This window comes from Lactuca saligna, chromosome 3 (assembly GCF_052625555.1).
Source record: "Lactuca saligna cultivar CGN05327 chromosome 3, ASM5262555v1, whole genome shotgun sequence".
NCBI lineage: Eukaryota > Viridiplantae > Streptophyta > Magnoliopsida > Asterales > Asteraceae > Lactuca > Lactuca saligna.
The window spans coordinates 108,030,144-108,050,158 of NC_136419.1; the positions used below are offsets into that span (position 1 = coordinate 108,030,144).

A 20,015-nucleotide genomic window follows, 5' to 3' on the forward strand; every position below is an offset into this window, starting at 1 on the left:
GATTGAGAACTGGAGGGACTCGGCGAGTCACATGGGTGTACTCGACGAGTTGTATGAACATAAGCATGGACTCGGAGAGTTGGAAGAACAACTCGGTGAATCTGTTGAAGAATGCCTTGGACTCGGCGAGTCTGGTCGCAGAACCCAACCTGTTTTGGTTAAAGCCTTGGATTAAGTGAGTCGGTTGGAGACTCAATGAGTTGGACAGGATGGGACTCAGAAATCGTTGGACTTGGCGAGTCTTGGGCCGACTCGGCGGGTTAAGTTGAGTAATGAGAGTTTTCTAGGTATGGGAACTCGGCGAGTCGACGGGGTGACTCGGCGAGTAGAGTCAATCAGGAAGGTTGACTTTGACTGAGGACTTTCTCTTTGACCAAGAGTTGACCAGTTTCACTCCCACGGGTGTTGTGGTAATTATGGTATTTATGGAATTGGTTCTTTGGTAGTTTTCTTTGGTGAAGTTTGTGTTGGTGGTCGGAGCAGCTTGGTCTTATCTCTTCAGTCGGCAATTGCAGGTGAGTTATCCTCACTATACTAAGGGGTCTAAGGCACCAAGGCCGACCCATTGGATTTGATATCCTAGTAGTTATTGATATGTTGAGTTGAGTTAGTGATCAATGCCAGTTGATATGCTAGTCGGGTAGATCTGTAGGACTGACTGTGATACTGTATGATTATATGTATGTGAATTAGTCATGTTGCATGTCAACATGTTATGTGGGATGGGTTGAGGTTGTACTGCTCCGTGCAGTAGCCAACAAATCCTAGAGTATTCCAGATATGAGCTGAGGACCCGATAGGCATTCCAGACTCATACTAAGGACTCAGGAGCATTCCAGATACGAGCTGAGGGCCCGATAGGCATTTCAGACTCATACTGAGGGCTCGATGGCATTCCAGATATGAGTTGAGGGCCCGGTAGGCATTCCAGACTCTACTGAGGGCCAGGGGGTAGTCCAGCTTGAAACGCTGTGGAGCCAGTGCATGTTGTTCTGTTTTGATTGATATGATATGTTAATGTTGATATTGTTATGTGGACTGTATGTGTATTGGTATTTTAGGGGTAACTCACTAAGCTTTCGGGCTTACAGTTTAGTGTTTTGTTTCACGTACTTCAGGAGATCGTGGTAAGGCGAAGGCGTGATCGTACCGCTCCTCATGTTTTATGATTTATGTGATATGGTTCTAGGGGATACTCTGATGTTTAAACTATTTTGAAAACAAGATGTATAAACTTAATGCTTTTTGAATGAATTAAAATGTTTTAATTTGGCTTAAATTTTACGGTCGTTACAAGTTGGTATCAGAGCCTTGGTTTGAGTGAATTGGAGGAACATTCCTATGAATCCAGTCTCAAACCAAGGAGGGATTTTCAAAATGGTTTTCAAAAGGTTTTTCAAAATAAGTGAAGGAGGACGCAGAGGGTATGATCAACCGGAGCCAGTAAGTAGACCCCAAAATACCATACAAGTTATTTGATTATGTGATATGATAGAACAACATGCTAGTACTAGGCTAGGGATCTTCGGGAATTGCATGATAGAATTGCCTGATTATATGATGCCTGCTAGCCTAGGGTTTCCTTGTATGAAATTGACATCATTATTGTAGTTGCTTAGTGTATGCATCATGGTTATACATAACTAAGATCTTATAGCCTGAGAATGTTTGATTTGGCCTTATGTTCTGTTCTTGTTTGATTGGGATCTTAAGGTAGGATTGGATATTCGAAAGTCTATAGGGTCCAATGTTTTGTATGGCTAGCATACACTAGTGCTACAGGGTTGGTGGAAGTTTCATGGATGGGAGGGTTGTGTGAGATCGGTAGGTCGGTTATGGGATAGTGGTGCTCCTTCTAGGAATCCAGTGTTCGTTATGTATATGCTATTGTTAGGGTGTTATGGTGATACTTGATACAAATATGGGCAGGTGTGGAAGGTAGTATGGGTCTGTACTACTGAAAGCACAGGACCCATACGCGTATCAAGGAAGTCACAACCCCTAGGGTTTTGTTGGGAGCTGGTTCTCGGGGTTATTATGAGGAATTCCTAATATCTTGTGGTGTATTAGCAGTATGGTAATTACGAGATGCCTCGGGGCAGGCTCTGGTTCGGGATCGGGATCAAGAGAGGGTGATCAGGGTGGATCGGTACCACCTGAGGTCATTGGTCAGATGAGTACGGACGATTTGGATGTTAGGATTAGTGAGATCCTACATGATGAGGTTGTTGCTATGTTCCGAGCTGAGTTGTCGGAGATGTTTGGGTCGATCAAGACCGCCATGGTTGAGTACTTTGATGAGCGATATGCAGCTCTTGCAGAGGCGGCTGCCGCGACAGCTACAACGGCTGTAACAGCAACAGAGGGAGGAGTCGGTCGAGGTTTTCAGTATCTGGACTTCGATAATACGAAGCCCCCTACTTTCGATGGAGTTTAGGATCCGATCATTACTATGAGATGGTTTTCAGACGTAGAGGGTTGTTTCTTCACGTGTTCATGCCCTGCGGATCAGAGGGTGAGATGTGCTCTGAACCTTTTGAGGCTCGGGGCGAAGGATTGGTGGAGGTTGACTACGGGATCTTATTCGGATGCGCAACGGGCTGCGGTTACTTGGGATCAGTTTTGAGAAATGTTCAGCACTCATTATGATCCACATGTGGAGAGAGAGAGAGAGAGAGAGAGAGAGAGGGTTGGCTCAGGAGTTCCTGGAGCTGAAGCAGGATTCAGAGTCGGTGACGGAGATCACCAGGATGTTCACTGAGTGGGCGATGTTTTGCCCGAAGTTTGCCTCAGAGCAGGCTCAGATGTCCCGATAGCTGAGTATGCTCAAAAGGGACATCAGATAGTTTGTGTCCATGCAGAGGTGTGATACCTTGTTAGAGCTGCAGGAAGCCGCCAGGCGGCGGGAGTTAGAGATGGAGTTGAAATTGCGAGAGCAGAGGCAGACCCCGGTGCAGTCACAGTCGGCACCAAAACAGTCCAAAAATGTTGACTCTAGGGTTGGTGGTCAGAGCAGTCGCACTTGTGAGAAGTGTGGGAAGGGTCATGTTGGAGTTTATAGGTCCGGTGATGCGTGTCGCAAGTGTCAGAAAGAAGGGCACTATGCAAGGGATTGTCTTCAGTCGGTCCTGGATCAGGATATGAGGATTTGTTATCATTATCATCAGGCTGGACACTTGAGGGTCAACTGTCCACAGCTTGTTGCAAGACCGGTGCAGGCTCCAGCACCGACCACTTTAAGGATTTCGGGTGGAGGTCAAGGTGGAGCGGAGCCTCCGAGGGCTCAGGTACGCGCTTTCTAGCTTACAATAGAGGAGGTTGGGGCAGAGCCGGATGTAGCTACGGGTATGATTCCATTTTGATGTCTTGTTATATTGTTGATTATGTGGTATTGTAATCTGCTCGCCTTTTGCGCATGATTCATAGTATGTTTGGGGATCTTAGTAGTTATGAGTTGTAGTTGGTTAGCATTCAGAAGGATTCTTGGTCGAAAGGTAAGGTATATGATCTCATTTCTTGGAATAGCAACGGCATTGCGAGAAGTGTTCGGTTGAGATTCGAATTTCCTTGGAGTTCGGGATGTACGGTGTCGGGAGAGTGACCTGTGGAGGTTGCTCACTCCGGAGGGATTTGGTTCCTGGAGTAGAGTGGGAAACTTTACCAAGTTATGTCGGTTTTCAGCGGAAGTAGTAGTGGGTACACTAAGTGGGGAGAATTGGAAAATTCTCCGGTGAAACAGCAAGCATCCAGGGTTGGTTAGCTGTTTGGATTTATTAGTGTTGTTAGCCGAGAGTGTTGCATGATTAGAGCAAGGGATAGTCAAATTGGCAGGGAACAGACCATGGTTTCAGGAAAAGTAGTTGGTTGATGTGAGGCCTGGGTTAGGCCATGGAAAGGATTCCGGGAACGGGACTAGAGTTCGGAACCCCAAAAGGGCTAGAACAGATTGCATGGGAGAGATTCCCGGGAAGGATGGTTCAGGTTGGCGTACGATAGTTTTGAGCGATCCGGATAGACTGAAGGCCGGAAGGCGTACCAGTCAGGCCAAAGGCTCAGGGAACGGTCCAAACAGGCTGAAGGCCCAGAAGGGCAGTCCAGACATGCTGAAGGTTCCGAGAGTGGTCTAGATAGGCTGAAGGCTTGGAAAGGTGGTCCAGTCATGCTGAAGACTTTGTATGTGTTAGTGGATCGGTATGAGGAGAATAAGTGAATATGTCACCATGAAATGGTAATCGATATGGTCTGGCCCCAAGTATTGATCATGATGATGGAGTTGGCTGGAGGCCTTGCGTGGGCCTAGTTAGTATGTGATCGAAATCGGAGTATATGGGAGTTCGAGAATAGCAGTTGCTCTACATGGATAGTGTAGAGTGGAGTTTAGAATAGTGGCACTTGCAGGTGTGGCAAGGGTTGTTGAGTAGATTCCTGGAAGGGAAAGGTATATAGCTCCAGAGGGAGTGTGGGTCCTCTGAAAGGAAAACAATAGTGTGAATGGATGATCGAAAGTGTTTTGGTTGTTGGTAGTAAGCATTGCGACTGTACCAGATATATGGAAACACATACGGGTTGGATTCCCGTTGAGGTTATGGCAAATGTTGGATGATGCGCAGGCATGTTTTTAGTCTCCTTGGAAGAGGAGGATGATAGTGGTGCCAGATTAGAGATTGGGACGGAGAAGGGTGAGACAGCAGGTTAACAGACTCGGAAGTAGTCTGGACCGGTGCTGAGGACTGCATGAGGATATTACAGTCGGAGGTCAAGGACCTAGAGGTCGTGATAGGGATATGTGAGTGGGTTTCACTCCATTGTGTCGAACCAAAGGGTTTGAGGGTGACGCAAGGATAAGATCCTTGTTTTCGAGTATGGTTGTGGTCATGAGCAATGGATTTAGTGGTGTTCCATCCTAGGGATGGCTGGCCCATTGTAGGCGTGCCTGGTTTTTCAGCCCAAGGCTGTTTGGGGCAAGTACGATGTGTATGAACATTATAGTTAGGTGTTCAGGAGGGTTGCTCGGAAGCTGTAAATTCTTTCATCATGTCAGCACGGTAAGGGATTTGATCCAGGGAGGAAACGGGATGAGTTTCCATCGGTGCAAATTGATAAAGGTGGCGCCAGTTGGATGATAGATAATGAGCTGATATCGGGTCAAGGCCGGTGGTTTAAAATGGTATCTAGTTTTCGCAGGTGGCGAATGAATGCGTAAGTCGGAAGTCAGGTAATGTCTTCTGGTGGCATTTGGTCGATGAGTGTTGTTATCAGTAAAGGGAAGCTGGTGGCCGACTTGAAGCGGTTATCAGGACCCTGCAAGGGAAGAGATGAATTTTTAGGATTTGATAGCAGTGTTTGAAGGAATCTGGGTCGGTTGAGACCAGTGGATGCATTATGGGAGTATCATTCGGAAGATTCTATTGCCGCAAGCTTCGGTGACGAAGCCTAATTTAAGTGGGGGGGGGGGGGGGGGGGCGGGGGATTGTAACATCCCAAGTTCGGAACAAGAAGTAAAGGGTGCTAAATGTAAATAAAGGAAGGGACTCGACGAGTAGGTACGCTTACTCGCCGAGTTGGAGCGGGTTTGGATCACGAATTAAGTGACCGACTCGCTGGGTCGGAAGCTGGACTCGATGAGTTGGTGTTGGAATAAGAAAAAAACCCTAATCTTAGGGTTTGCACCATATTTAAAGGACTTTATGTCTTTCTCCCAGCCTCTCCATCCCCAAAAGAGTTCCAGAAACCCTAACCTTCGTGTAAGACTTCATTATTGAGGAGATTGGAGCTTGGAAGAGGAAATTGGTGGGAAAGAGCTTGAGGAATTAAAGGCTTGCTGCAAAGGAGTGGTGAAAATCCGGGATCTACTTCAGTTGGAGCTTATATTAGAGGTAATAATATGTTGCTTGGGTTCTTCTGCATCTAGATCTTTTATCATTTGAAATTATGGGGCATTTTTGGTATGATTAAGAGTTATTTCGAGTTAGAGGCTTAGATCTGAGGTTGCTACTTCAGATCTAGGCTTGTGATGGTCCAATATGTCATAAAGTTTCAGTCTTTGAGTTGTTGGTGAATCCCCTTAGTCCTTAAACCTAGCCATAGTGTGTTTTGAGCCTATATCTCCTTGGTCTCACATAAAGTTTGCAACTTTATGTGAGGATTGGGTTGTTGAAGAGTGGATCTATGGTTTAGAGCCCCTGCATGGCTCAAAAAGCCTCTGAATGGATTGAGAACTGGAGGGACTCGTCGAGTCACATGGGTGTACTCGATGAGTTGTATGAACATAAGCATGGACTCGTCGAGTTGGAAGAACAACTCGGCGAATCTGTTGAAGAATGCCTTGGACTCGGCGAGTCTGGTCGTAGAACCCAACCTCTTTTGGTTAAAGCCTTGGATTAAGTGAATTGGTTGGAGACTCAGTGAGTTGGATAGGATGGGACTCAGAAATCGTTGGACTCGGCAAGTCTTGGGGCGACTAGTCGGGTAGATCTGTAGGACTGCCTGTGATACTGTATGATTATATGTAGGTGCATTAGTCATGTTACATGTCGACATGTTATGTGGGATGGGTTGAGGTTGTACTGCTCCGTGCAGTAGCCAACAAACCCTAGAGTATTCCAGATATGAGCTGAGGGCCCGATAGGCATTTTAGACTCATACTGAGGACCCATGAGCATTCCAGATACGAGCTGAGGGCCCCATAGGCATTCCAGACTCGTACTGAGGGCTTGATGGCATTCCAGATACGAGCTGAGGGCCCGGTAGGCATTCCAGACTCATACTGAGGGCCAGGGGGTAGTCCAGCTTGAAAAGTTGTGGACCCAGTGCATGTTGTTCTGTTTTGATTGATATGATATGTTAATGTTGATATTGTTATGTGGACTGTATGTGTATTGGTATTTTGGGGGTAACTCACTAAGCTTTCGGGCTTACAGTTCAGTGTTTTGTTTAAGGTACTTCAGGAGATCGTGGTAAAGCGAAGGCGTGATCATACCGCTCCTCATGTTTTTATGATTTATGTGATATGGTTCTAGGGGATACTCTGATGTTTAAACTATTTTGAAAACAAGATGTATGAACTTAATGGTTTTTGAATGAATTAAAATGTTTTAATTTGGCTTATATTTTACGGTCGTTACATTTAGATTCTGTGAAGGAGGATGGAGGGTCATTGGTAAACCGTCAACAACTGTTTGGAATCTTAGCATATTTAAAATCATATGAGTTCGTGTTTTACTTATATATGATGTATGACATTTTACACCTCATCAGTACATTGTCAAAGCAACTTCAAAGAAAAGATCTAGACATTTTAGTAGCAGCTTCGGTGGTTAGAGGGACAATAGGGGCGTTGAAATCATTAAGAAACATGGGGTTTGCTAGCATTTTGCCAAAGGTATCCTCTTTATGTCTAACACAAAATATTGATACTTTGGATATAGAAGAGTTGTATGTTGGTGCGAGAAACCGTAAGACCACAAAGACTAATAGATTTCATTTTGAGGTTGAAATCTTCAACACGGTGGTGGATATGCAACTTACAAAATATCATAATCAATTTAGTGAAACAACCACCAAACTACTAGAATACATGGGTGCTTTGAGCCCTTGTGATTCATTTGCACAATTTGACAAATCTAAGTTATTAAAGTTGATGATTTAGATTTGATAGACCTTGAAGGACAACTTGAGATATTTTATCACTCTTGCATCAAAGATGAGCGTTTCACTAATTTGAAAGGAATTTTCGATCTTTCTCGTTTGATGGTTAGTACGGGGAAACATCGGGCTTATCCTTTGGTTTATAAGCTTTTAAAATTGACTTTGATATTACCCGTAGCGCCCGTAATGTAGAAAAAATGTTTTTCGAAGATGAAGTTCTTGAAGACCGACTTGCGCAACAAAATTAGTGATGACTTTTTGAACGACGCGTTGCTTTGATATGTTGAGAACGAAACACTTGTGAAAGTTGAGAATGAAAAAAGAATGGAGCGGTTTCAAAAGATGAGGACACGAAGAGGACAAATTTAAATTGTAATAGATCGTTGTTATGTTTTTAATTTTTTATGTAACGGATCGTTTTTTATTAGATGTAATGAAAAAAATCGGTTTTATATTATTTTTGGCCGAAAAAATCGGCAACACCTACAACCAATTCCTGATTCCGCTCTAGGTGCATTGATACCTTATTGTTTGATATAATCTGTAAATTATATTTAACAGAACAGTTGCCCCTTATAACTTTTTTTTCTCTTTTTAAAATGGTTTTTAAGACATTTAAAAAAAACAAACTCAAGTTAGGTCATTTATTTTTTTAAGGTGGTTTCTAATTTTTGTGGTATTATATATTATAACTGAAATTGAAATTTTAGGTAGGTCATAGGACCTACCTTCTTCCTTATTAGATATGTCCTTGATTCAAATACTACCCATTAAATAACTTGAGCTCAAAACTCGGCCTGAGCTCAACTTGAGTTTTAATTCCAAAATCGAGCTCAAGCTCGATAAAGTAATCGAGACTTTTCAGCTTGGTTCAACTCGACTTCATTAACTATTAATAACATAAAATTAAAATAGAAATGTGATTCAGCTCGTAAGCTTAACTCAACTCGGCTTTATAATATGTAATAAGAATAAAACAAAAGGTTAAATGTGTAAATATAACAATGATTGATTAAGCTACCGTGCTTCAGGAGTTGACTATTTCAACACTCAAGCTTGGATTGATACTATGCTCGAGTAGCTCGAGCTTAACTCAAACTGAACTGAGTCGATTTTAAGTTTTTCGAATTGGTCTCGAGTACCTCACAAATTCGTGTGACTCTATTACAACCATAGTTATCAATAACTTACAATGACTATTTATATAATGAATATCTCTTTTTTTTTTTAAACCACAGAAAATCATAAAACTAAAAGAAGATACAGCCAATGGGAAGTCGGACTAGATACAATCAGTTCGAAATACACGAAGTAAAGGACGTAAATACAGTGGGTTCGAATTATATGTACATTTAATTTTAGATTTTGATAAAGTAAAGGGAGAATTTCATATATATATATATATATATATATATATATATATATATATATATATGTATAAATTTTCATAATTACGTCTATATCTTTGTAAAACTTCAAATTATATATATATATATATATATATATATATATATATATATATATATATATATATATATATATATATATATTGTAACACCCAAAGTCTGGAAGGCCAAGAAAGGAAAGGAAACCCTAAGTTTAGGGGACGACTCGTCGAGTCCACGGAGGAACTTGACGAGTCTGAGCGGGATCCGGGTTCAGGAGTTAGTGACCAACTCGGCGAGTCGGCTAAGGGGACTCGTCGAGTCTGGTCTGAACGAGGAAAATCCTAATCCCGGGAGTTGTATCCTATATAAAGGGTGTTATGTCCCTCCCTCAGCCTCCATATCATCCTAGAGAACCTATAAACCCTAGATTTCGTGTGAGCTTCCATCATTTGAGAGAATTAGCTTCGGAGGACCAAAACTTTGGAAAGGAACTTGAAGATTAAGAAGGTTTCTTCAAAGAGGAGGTGTAGATCCGGGATCTACTTCAGTTTGTGTTCATCTTGGAGGTAATAAGTTGCTATCTTCCCTCCTTTGCATCTAGATCTACTTTTGTTATGAGATTTGGGGGTTTTATGGTTGTTTGAGACCCAATTTGAGTTTGGGGCTTAGATATGTTGTTGCCACTTCGGATCTAGTGTTGGGATGGTCCAATATGTCATAAAGCATCAGAAGATGAGTGGTTGGTGAAGCCTTTTTGTCCCTAAACCTAGTCTTAGAGTGTTTTGAGCCTAGATCTGTTTAGTTATACGTAAAGTTTGCAACTTTACGTGAGGTTTGAGCTTTGGAAGTATGGATCTATAATTTGGAGCCCTTGCATGGCTCGAAAAGCCACTGTATGGATTAAGAACTAGAGCGACTCGGCGAGTCACATGGGTGGACTCGGCGAGTTGGATGAAGTTGGGCAGGAACTTGACGAGTTGGAAGAACAATTCGGCGAGTCTGTTGAAGATTGCCTTGGACTTGGCGAGTCTGTTCTTGGACTCGGCAAGTCAAGTCGCGAAAGGAAGGACTCTGAGCATATGAACTTGGCGAGTCAGTAGGCAGATTCGGCGAGTAAGGTTGACCTGGAAGGTTGACCTTGACCAGGACTTTGATGTTGACCAGAGTTGACTTAGTTGACTTTTGGGGGATAGTTAGACTAAGTGTTGCATTAATATTGGCAGCTTGGGGAGCTAGTGGAGCAGGAGTTCAAAGAGTTGTCGGGCAGCAGCTAGAGGGGTTATCAGCAAGTTCTACAAGAGCAAATGAGTTTCCCTTTGTGTGAATGGGTCTAAGGCCACAATGCCGATCCATGTAGATACGAGTAGGAAGACCCGGGGGTTAGCCCTAGGCACAATATGCTAGTATGATATTCAGGATGAGGTCCAATGATAGCGGGCGGGTGCCCAAGAAATGGTTTATATGATAGTTTGTACTTGTTGTCTGTATGATACATGTATGTGCCTGGTAGGGAGGTGAGTGTGGGCGAGGTCCTGTATCTCACCAATAGCAGAGTGTGGATGGTGGTCCACATTTCATTAGCAGCAGAACAGGGGCGAGGCCCAAGTTAGGGAAATAGTGAGTGTGGGTTGGGCCCGTATCTCACTATCAGTAAGGGCGTGGAAGGGGTTCCATGACTCATCAATAGCAGGACAAGGGCGAGGCCCAAGATAGGCGAGGCCTCAGGACAGTATTTGTGAGTATATGTTAGCTTATGTATTGTTATATGCTTATGTGCTATTATATGTTAGCGGGTGGGGCCCAGTGACAGACGAGATCTAAGTTAAACAGATCTGTATCCGAGCGGGGCTCGAAGCCAGGCGAGGCCTGGAGCGGCGGGGCCGTTGTAGCGAGCGAGGCCCAGAATAGCGGGCGTAGCCCAGTATGTGCAGTATGTGGTTATGCATGGTATGTGGTAGGGTGGGGAACTCACTAAGCTTTGTGCTTACGGTTTTCAATTTTAGTTTCAGGTACTTCCGGTAGCGGAGGGAAGATCCCGGGGTGATCGCATGGCACACACCATAGATTAGACAGACTGGGAATGTTTTACTCTGATAACGGACATGTATTTTGGAAATTAATACTCTGTTTATGTTTTGGATTGATGATTTTGCTTTAAGTAATGTTTTATTAAAATAAATTTTTAGTCTTGAAATTTTGGGTCGTTACACACATACACACACACACACACACACACACACACATATATATATATATATATATATATATATATCCTATAAACTTACAGTTATACCAAAATACTTAATTTAATCATATTTACTGTCTATTTAAAAATTAAAAACAATATGTTTAACTTAGATTATAACTTAATTACTAAGTATCCATTTAGAATCCTTCACATAATCGGTCTTCTTGTTCATAACATGCTTTTCTGTCACCTCATATTATGTTAATTGATTAGCAAACCCGATGATTATATATTACTAATGGCTTGGTAAACAATATATTTCATCTCTTACAATTGATTTAGAAGACCTATAATTTTCTCTACTAAACAATTTTGCTATTCCTCTAGGTCTTCAATTACATGTAAAATCATGAAAAAAAAAATCTAATTTCAATGTGAGTGTCAATATTTTGTAATGATTAATTAAGTAAATAGATCGAAAATAACAATATAAAGAAAGAGTTTATTGTAATGATATAAGTTAAACTATCTTTTAATAACAAAAAATCAATATAAAGAAGGTGTTTTTATTTTTTTTAATATATTAAATATAATTAAATTAAGTATTTGAGTATATATGTGAGTTGAAAAATTAAATGTCCTCTATCTTATGTGAGTTGACCAGACAGAAAAAATATCAACCCTTATACCTACTAACGTTCTGATTTTTTGATGGGTTTGAGGGAAACACGCATGTGTGGACCTTACAGATGTATCCTATTTCGTGGGCTTGAGGGCTAAGGGTTTCACAGCGAGACATACTGTTTTAAAAGTTGCTACAAGCAATGTCACCAAACATGAGAAACCGTGCACAGAAAATCAACACGTGTTCGTACCCTTTGCATTTAATACGTTTGATTTCCTCGCGCCGGATGCAATTGAGCTTTTTAAGAGTGTACAACGGATCATGCATAACAATGTTATATCCTTCAGATATATAGATGTAGTATTCAAAAGAATTGATTTTACCATACAAAAAGGTCTAGCGACCCAACTTGTTACTTGTTTGTTATCTCACTCGTTGTACGATGATAACTAAGTTTTATTAAAAATATATAACATTATTTTGAATATATATATATATATATATATATATATATATATATATATATATATATATATATATATATATATATATATATATATATTTGAAATTTTATATAATTATAAAAATTTACAAAGATATATTCTCTGCTAAATAAAAATAAATTGCATGTTAAATTGGTACGTTTATATTAAATTGAATAATTATTTTTTACATCGTTGCTCCTTTGTGCCCTAATACCCTGTTGACACACATAGCATACGATTTTTTCTGGTTATCACCTCCGGCCACTCCATCGCTTTCCTCACCCAGCGCGCCACTTCATCACCTTCCTCCGCCAGCAGCGCCGACTGTAAGTTCTCTTCTCCATCTATGAAACCGATTTCTATCATCCGAAATCAATTTTATTTTCCCACCCCGGCAATAAATAAACATGAAAGGTGATTTCGAATACGATTTTCAACACATTCACAGATTTGGCCCCAATTTGGGGCCTTGTGTGCATATTTACAGATTCGGTCTAGGGTTTAAATTTAATCGTGTTCTTATTCATTATTCAACTTTCAACCCACCGTTTCTTTGCTTTGATTCTCTCTTCCATTCCCTTTCTTAATTTATTCATCGATTGTTCAGTGTAAGTCGCGAACAAGATGAGGAAGCTCAAGTTTCACGAGAAGAAGCTACTGAAGAAAGTTAATTTCTTGGAATGGAAGAGAGAAGGCGGACACAGAGAAGCTCATGTCATGCATCGCTACCATGTTACTGGTCGTGACGACTACAAGAAGTAAGAACCCTAACCCTAACCATCTCCTTTCAATTTCCATGTTTTCAATTCCTGCGCTTCAATTACGTCAATCAATTAGCAAATTCATTTGAATTTCTGAAGTCAATTTCCACCAATTCATACTAATCAACACGTTCGTTCTTCTGGGTAAAACTAGGTACTCGAGTCTGTGTAGAATGGCGCAAAAACTCGTAAACATTTTGAAGCAGATGGATCCTAGAGATCCTTACAGAATCGAAATGACAGATGCCCTTCTTGAAAAACTGTGAGTTTATTATTCACATCCTTTGATTCTTTCCATTAAAATATATATTCATTGAAATATATCTATATGATTAAAATGTAGATACAACATGGGTGTGATTCCTTCTCAAAAAAGCTTAGCATTATGTGACAAGTTATCCGTTTCATCGTTTTGTAGGTAAATATATAATTTCAAAATATATATATATATATATATATATATATATATATTCCATTTCATTTTATTTTACAAAAAAAGAAAAAAAGAAAAATGGAAATAGAGTTATAATATTTGTTGATTGTGATATTAAAGGCGTAGGTTAGCGACTGTTTTGGTGAGATTGAAATTTGCTGAACATTTGAAGGAGGCTGTGACTTATATAGAACAGGGACATGTGAGAGTGGGCCCGGATACTGTTACAGATCCTGCTTTTTTGGTGACAAGAAATATGGAAGATTTTATAACGTGGGTTGATACATCCAAAATTAAAAGAAAGGTTATGGTGTATAATGATAAGCTTGATGATTATGATGCAATGGTTTGAATTTTGATTTGAATCCTTTAATGGTTAATGGGTTTGTGACATTTTTTGTTTTGGGTTTTTTGATTGTTTAAGTAGATTTTTATGTGTATTGTGTTTTTTGGGCTTATATGAAAGAATAACAATGTACTTTCTTTCTAATTGTTATAATGTTGTATTTTATTTTATTATTGTTATTTTTTTTAAGTTGATGATAAAATGAGGCAAACTAATTGGTCATTTATAGAGTGTTATTGTACATATGATGCCTTTACGTAATATATTTTGTTAGAGTAAGTTACATTTTTGGTAACTAAATATAACATTTTTTTTTTTTTTTCAATTTTGGTCCTAAATTTCTTTCTAGTTTTGGAATTCATTTGATGTTCTTGTAAATTTTCTCTTTGTTTTAACTTAAAATGACTATATATTTATTTGTATACAAATGATTTTTTCAACTTTGGGCTACAAAAAGTTTTCTTGCAAATTTGGTTTTCATTTGAGGTTTTTGTTACAAGCTAAATTTAGTCGATGTTCTTAGTGGAAATGAATATTTTTGGTCCTTTAATATAACTTATTATTGCAAATTTGATTTATTATGTAGTCATTTTGGTTAAAAAAAACTTACTTTTGCAACTTTGGTCTACAATGTAGTTGTTTTCTTGAAACAAGGACCAAAATCATAACCAAAAACATTTTAGTATCCACACAAATTAGACAACTAACATAAAATACTTGATGTAATGAATTTTATGAGTTGGAAGGATGTATAAAATCCTCAAAACAAATAACACTCTTAAATTGAAGCATTTTTCTTTCACCAAAACATAGCCTAACAAAGAAAGTATGAAAGAAAAACAATACAAATATTTTCTATTTTCCTTCTTAATAAAACACAAATCACACATTACAAGTAAAATACAACCCACACATCTAAACCTAACATTCAAATCCCTCTCTAAAACATTAAAATAATCAAAGAACACATACACATATTTTATAATAATATATATATACAAAACTAAATAAAAATAAACAAACACTCATAAAAGTTCCTTGTCATAAAAAGCAAGAAGTTGTTTGACATGATTATTCCAAGCCGCCACATTTTGCCCATCAACCGTCACCCAATCAACAACCGTTGATCCTGGTTGCTCCCACCACTCTTCCAACTACATCACAATTTCATATTTAAATATTTCATTTATTAATTAATTGTATAATAAAATAATTCAATTTTCTTTTAAGTGTTTACTTACTAATCCAGACACGTATTTACAATCTTCAAGACTCTTTTGAGCATTCACAACTCCATTCCTTAACTCGGGCAACCACTTTTCCATAATCGTCTTCTCTTGTTCAGAAGCCAAATCTAGACAATAGCTTGTTGTCCTGCAAAAGGAATGGAATCAGAAACTGGAATCGGAATCAAAAGAACGGAGTATAATTATAATTCATCAAACACGGAATTTGAAGGGTTCTGATAGAATTAAATTCCGTTTATTTTGCAGTGGAATGGAATCATGGATTCCAGTTCTGTCGTAATCGCTGATGATTCTGGTTCCACCTTCAGATATAGTTAAATTCCGTTTATTTGGCAGCAGAACGGAATCATAGATTCTGATTCCAATTCCGTCGGAATCACTGATTCTGGTTCCACCTTCAGATATAATTAAATTCCGTTTATTTGGCAACAGAATAGAATCATAGATTCTAAATCCAGTAGAATCACAGATTCCAATTCTTTCGGAATCACTGATTCCAATTCTGCTGTAATTGCTGATTCTGGTTCCACCTTCACATATAACTAAATTCTATTTATTTAACAGTGGAATGGAATCATAAAATCTGATTCCAACAGAATCACAGATTCCAATTCCATCAGAATCATTGCTTCCAATTCTGTCGGAATCGCTGATTCTGGTCCCACCTTCAGAAAGAATTTAATTCCGTTTATTTAGCCATGGAATGGAATCACAGGTTCCGATTCCAACAGAATCACCGATTCCGATTCCACCGGAATCACAGAATCCAGTTCCACCTCATACCTTTCATATTCTTGTTGATTGTGATAAGCATGATTTAGTAACGCATGACCGCTTTCCACAAGATCCCTCCTGATATGAACCAAATTGATAGCTTTTGCCAAGTCCTCCAAAACACAAGCTTCCGAACCCCGCAATTTCAAACAAAATTCCATCGATTCCAACACCGATGCCAAGCCGGCATCCGAACCTTCCAACCCTAAAAATAACCAAGGGTATTTTAGTAATTTCACATCACTCCAACACACACAAAAACACACACACACACACACCTGCGGGATATTGAAGGGCGGCGGAAACGCGACAAATGGAAGGAATTGCAGAGGGGTCTCGGGCACCTGCCCGGGCAGTCAAAAGGGCAGCATTCTTTTCTGCAGCAATGAGAGCATCAGGTCCAGTAGAGCCACCCATTGACTCCAACAGTGCTTGTGGGGTTGATGGAAGCATGTAAAGGGTATTATCGGGATTTCTATAAAAAGCCGAAACTTCTTGATCAATCAAATCTTTTGCAGCATTTGATATCTCCATCACAACTTTACAAGCTGGAATAATCGTACTCGATGCGTAGTCTCTTGCAGCTAACGGTTGTTGACTCCAAAATGCAGCAGCATCCTATAACATTCTCAAAAAGACATAAATACCCTCATCATGGAAAAAAAGTAAAACTTATCTTATTACATTGTTTGCTTTAAGTAGAGCACTGTAGATGGATTTCAGCTCCAATCTTCGAGCATCAAACTCTTCGATTTTCTTCCATTTTTTCTTTAAAGAATCTTCAGCTTCTTTTCTTTCTTCACATAACATGTTTAATCTTTGTACTTCAGACATTAATGTTGTCAAACTTGCTTTCAATCCAGAAGCTTCTCTTTCTTTCTCCCAAACCTCCAGCTGTATAAAAACAAATGGATAAAATATATATATATATATATATATATATATATATATATATATATATATATATATATATATATATATATATATATATATATATATATATATATATATATAGCTATTAATATTATTATTACCTCTAATTGTCTGAGACTACTCATTGTTTGTGAGGTTCCTCCAACATTAAGAGAATGTGAAGGGTCAAAGTCAACACTTCCATATAAACGCTTCAAAAGCTTTTGACACATGCTTCTAGCTTCTGCAGCTTTATTGAGTTCATCTTCTGTAGCAACAAATTGTTGAACATGTGCTTTCTGTAAACAGAAAGATAGATTTCATTATAAAGAAGTGGAAAGATGAGAGTAGTTTAAGGAAGAGAGAAAGAAAGAAAGATAAATACCTGTCTTTCAAGGAGTTGATTTTGAGTTCCTTTTGAAGGCATATCAACTCCAAGTTTTCCATTTCCATAAACTTGAAAGGGTAATGGTGAGTTTACATCAGGAGAAGAATCATGCATTACTCTATTGTTTTCATATTTGTATCTTAACATATCTGCATCAGCTCTAATGTCGATTTTCTCTATTTCTTTTGTGATTAATGATTTCAACCTGTGTGTGTAAGTGGTTATGGCAAGAAGCAAGTGCTGAGGGCTTTTCAGACAATTGACGATTACATCTAGCACTTCGTTGGGTATATCTCCATCAACATCGACACCTAATTTTGAAGCTTCCATTTGAGGATTTAGATGGATACCATTTCCTTCGTATGCAGGAAAAGATGAGCGAATCTTGTCAATCATTTGTATTGCGAGAGATTCACATGCCTTGCGGATGTTTCTTTCCCTGTTTGTTTCAATTAGAATTACATCGTCTGCAGGTTTTGACCCTTTTACAGTGGAATAAACGTCTTCTTTTTCGTTGTTCATTTGGAAGCTTGTGACAACTTCCATGGAGGAATCAGTGTCTAGTCTCTGAGCATTCTTGACTTGGTTAACATAGAGGCGAAGTCGCTTATGGTATTCAGAAAATATCATCGCTGCTTCATCACATTGTTGATCATAAGCATCCAACATCACCTGTTTATGCCTGGAATAAGAATTATAATAAATGTTTGCTGTTTGCACTATATAGAATATTCAAACATAACTCTATGGTTTTGGATCCCAAACCTGTAATTCGATCGTTCATCAAGCATTCGTTTGCGTTCAGCCTCCTCACGAGAAACCTCCAACATTCGAGCTTTCAACTCCTTCCGCTGCCGTCTCACCATATGCCTCAACCTCTCCACCTCCTTCTCCGCCGATTCTCTCTCCTGCAAAGCTGTCTCTCGACTATTACTCTCCCCAACAATGGAACTCCCGGCTACTTTCTCCTTCCTCCTTCCTCCTCTACTCCGTCGTCCAGACTCACCACTTTTCGCCGTCTCATCAGCACCGGAGGCAGCGTTTGCGTTTTCCTTTCCGCCGTGAACAAGTATGTTACGACGGATATTATCAACCGTCTTCTCAGATTTAACCCTGTTCAGTAAAAAACTCCAAACAGGAATCATATTCCCACGGCAAACCCTACGAATTGCATCAGATGAAGGCATTGATGCTTTACTTGAAGCAATGTAAGGACCTAGTGGTCTATATCCCATTTCCTTCTGAAGCCAATCTAATATGGCATCTGGTTGCGCCACAGAGCTCGTTGAAGAGCTCTGCATTGTTGCAAGAAACCAAAAAGGGAAACAGAATTAGGGTAGTGAAACACCAAATAGGATGAACAGACACTGAATTTGAATACTTGGTATCTTCAATTTGAATGAATTAGTTTGGTGGTGAAAGTGAAACCCTAGGATTTGGTTTGAAGTGGGGAATGTACTGTACAAAGAAAGAAAGAAGTAGATCTGCAAATTTTGGTGGGTTTGGCCGGCAGTCCACCGAACTGGATATAAAAAACTGTTCTTTTTTACTTGAATACAAACATGAAGCCGAATGTATGTTTAAAACAGACGATAATTTATTAAAATATTTATAGATTTATAGATTATTGATAAATAACATAACATGGTTATTTGCGAAATGACTTTGGGGCATATTGAAAACAAAGAATTAAAATGACACAAATTACCTATAAAGTTAGGTCTTATATGCTATTTAAGGTTGATTCATTCGGTCTATAATATTATTTTTATGTTTTTTTAATCACTAAAAGTCACATTTTACTTGCTAATTATTGATATGTCTCAAAATTCTTTCAGTTTACCGATCATAGTTTTGCCTAGGTGGCCTTATCTTATATATATATATATATATATATATATATATATATATATATATATATATATGAGGTTGGTTAAAAAGACACCCAATTTTCCATTTAGACATTTTATTTGATTTTAAAGTTTTTTTATTGGTTAAATTTGCATTGATTTTTGAAAAAGTAAATTATAAATAGTTTATTATAGATTGACTTTTAATAAAAGTGTTTATAGAGTGTCTAATGGAGTGACAATATATATATATATATATATATATATATATATATATATATATATATATATATATATATATATATATATATATATATAACAGCCCGGATTCCCAGATATTTATTATTATTGTATTTTGGAGAATTGTGAGTGGACTCGGCGAGTTGGAGCTCAAACTCGCCGAGTAGGATCGCGATTTGGACGTGGGTTTGCGTCTGGACTCGGCGAGTCCACGCTGTTTAATGAAACCCTAATTTCCGGGGTATGAGACCTATTTAAGGGGGTTTATCGCCGTCATTTGCGGCCACCAACCCCAGAGAGAACCCTAAAGAGCCTGTGAGCATTTTGTGAGAGAGAAGAGGAAGATCCTTGACTTTTTGTGGGTATTTTTGCATATAGAAGAGGATCAAGGCAAGAGGAGACCAAAGAAGGTGCTAATCCAGTGATTTCTGAGCTCAGGGACTTCATTTGAGGTATCCATTCATTCCTTTCTCAGTCCTTGTTGTGAATCTTAGAGTTAGGGTTTCTTTGTGGAGAGATCCATGGAGTAATTGGCCTCTTCTTGTTGTTGGTACTTTAGATCTGGACCCAAAGAGGTCCAGAGACCATTTTCCCTCAAGCTTTATGAGTGTTAATGGAGGCCATGAGCTTAGAATAGCATTTTAGAGATCATATCATCAAATAAGGCCTTTGAACCTTTGCATGAGCACCAAGATTGTGAATTTACGTGATGAATGTGCTTGGAAGGACTG

The 20,015-nt window shown here is 39.0% G+C and overlaps 2 protein-coding genes across 2 annotated transcripts; one reads left to right on the top strand and one right to left on the bottom strand.

The window, feature by feature from the left end:
• The first annotated feature begins 12,499 nt into the window (after positions 1-12,499).
• LOC145037116 (Alpha-L RNA-binding motif/Ribosomal protein S4 family protein) lies at positions 12,500-14,043 on the top strand. Its single transcript, XM_078985687.1, has 5 exons — positions 12,500-12,659; positions 12,941-13,091; positions 13,249-13,356; positions 13,438-13,512; positions 13,648-14,043. Exons 2-5 carry the CDS (start codon positions 12,958-12,960, stop codon positions 13,877-13,879), a joined length of 549 nt encoding a protein of 182 aa, XP_078841813.1. The 5' UTR covers positions 12,500-12,659; positions 12,941-12,957; the 3' UTR covers positions 13,880-14,043.
• Positions 14,044-14,702: 659 nt separating this feature from the next.
• LOC145037117 (AUGMIN subunit 5-like) lies at positions 14,703-18,761 on the bottom strand. The gene is made up of 8 exons (XM_078985688.1): positions 17,960-18,761; positions 17,192-17,876; positions 16,929-17,105; positions 16,579-16,788; positions 16,173-16,512; positions 15,904-16,099; positions 15,115-15,247; positions 14,703-15,027 (listed from the first exon to the last, which is right to left on the bottom strand). The coding sequence occupies exons 1-8, from the start codon at positions 18,493-18,495 to the stop codon at positions 14,899-14,901; spliced, it is 2,406 nt and encodes an 801-aa protein (XP_078841814.1). The 5' UTR covers positions 18,496-18,761; the 3' UTR covers positions 14,703-14,898.
• Positions 18,762-20,015: the final 1,254 nt, after the last annotated feature.

Excerpts from the sequence above, each read along its gene's own strand:
- LOC145037116 (XM_078985687.1), top strand. The coding sequence starts at position 12,958 with ATGAGGAAGCTCAAGTTTCACGAGAAGAAGCTACTGAAGAAAGTTAAT. Across the intron at positions 13,092-13,248 it reads GGTCGTGACGACTACAAGAA|GTACTCGAGTCTGTGTAGAA; the intron begins GTAAGAACCCTA and ends GGGTAAAACTAG. Across the intron at positions 13,513-13,647 it reads TCCGTTTCATCGTTTTGTAG|GCGTAGGTTAGCGACTGTTT; the intron begins GTAAATATATAA and ends GTGATATTAAAG.
- LOC145037117 (XM_078985688.1), bottom strand. The coding sequence starts at position 18,495 with ATGCAGAGCTCTTCAACGAGCTCTGTGGCGCAACCAGATGCCATATTA. Across the intron at positions 17,877-17,959 it reads GATGAACGATCGAATTACAG|GCATAAACAGGTGATGTTGG; the intron begins GTTTGGGATCCA and ends TTCTTATTCCAG. Across the intron at positions 16,513-16,578 it reads CTCTACTTAAAGCAAACAAT|GATGCTGCTGCATTTTGGAG; the intron begins GTAATAAGATAA and ends AGAATGTTATAG.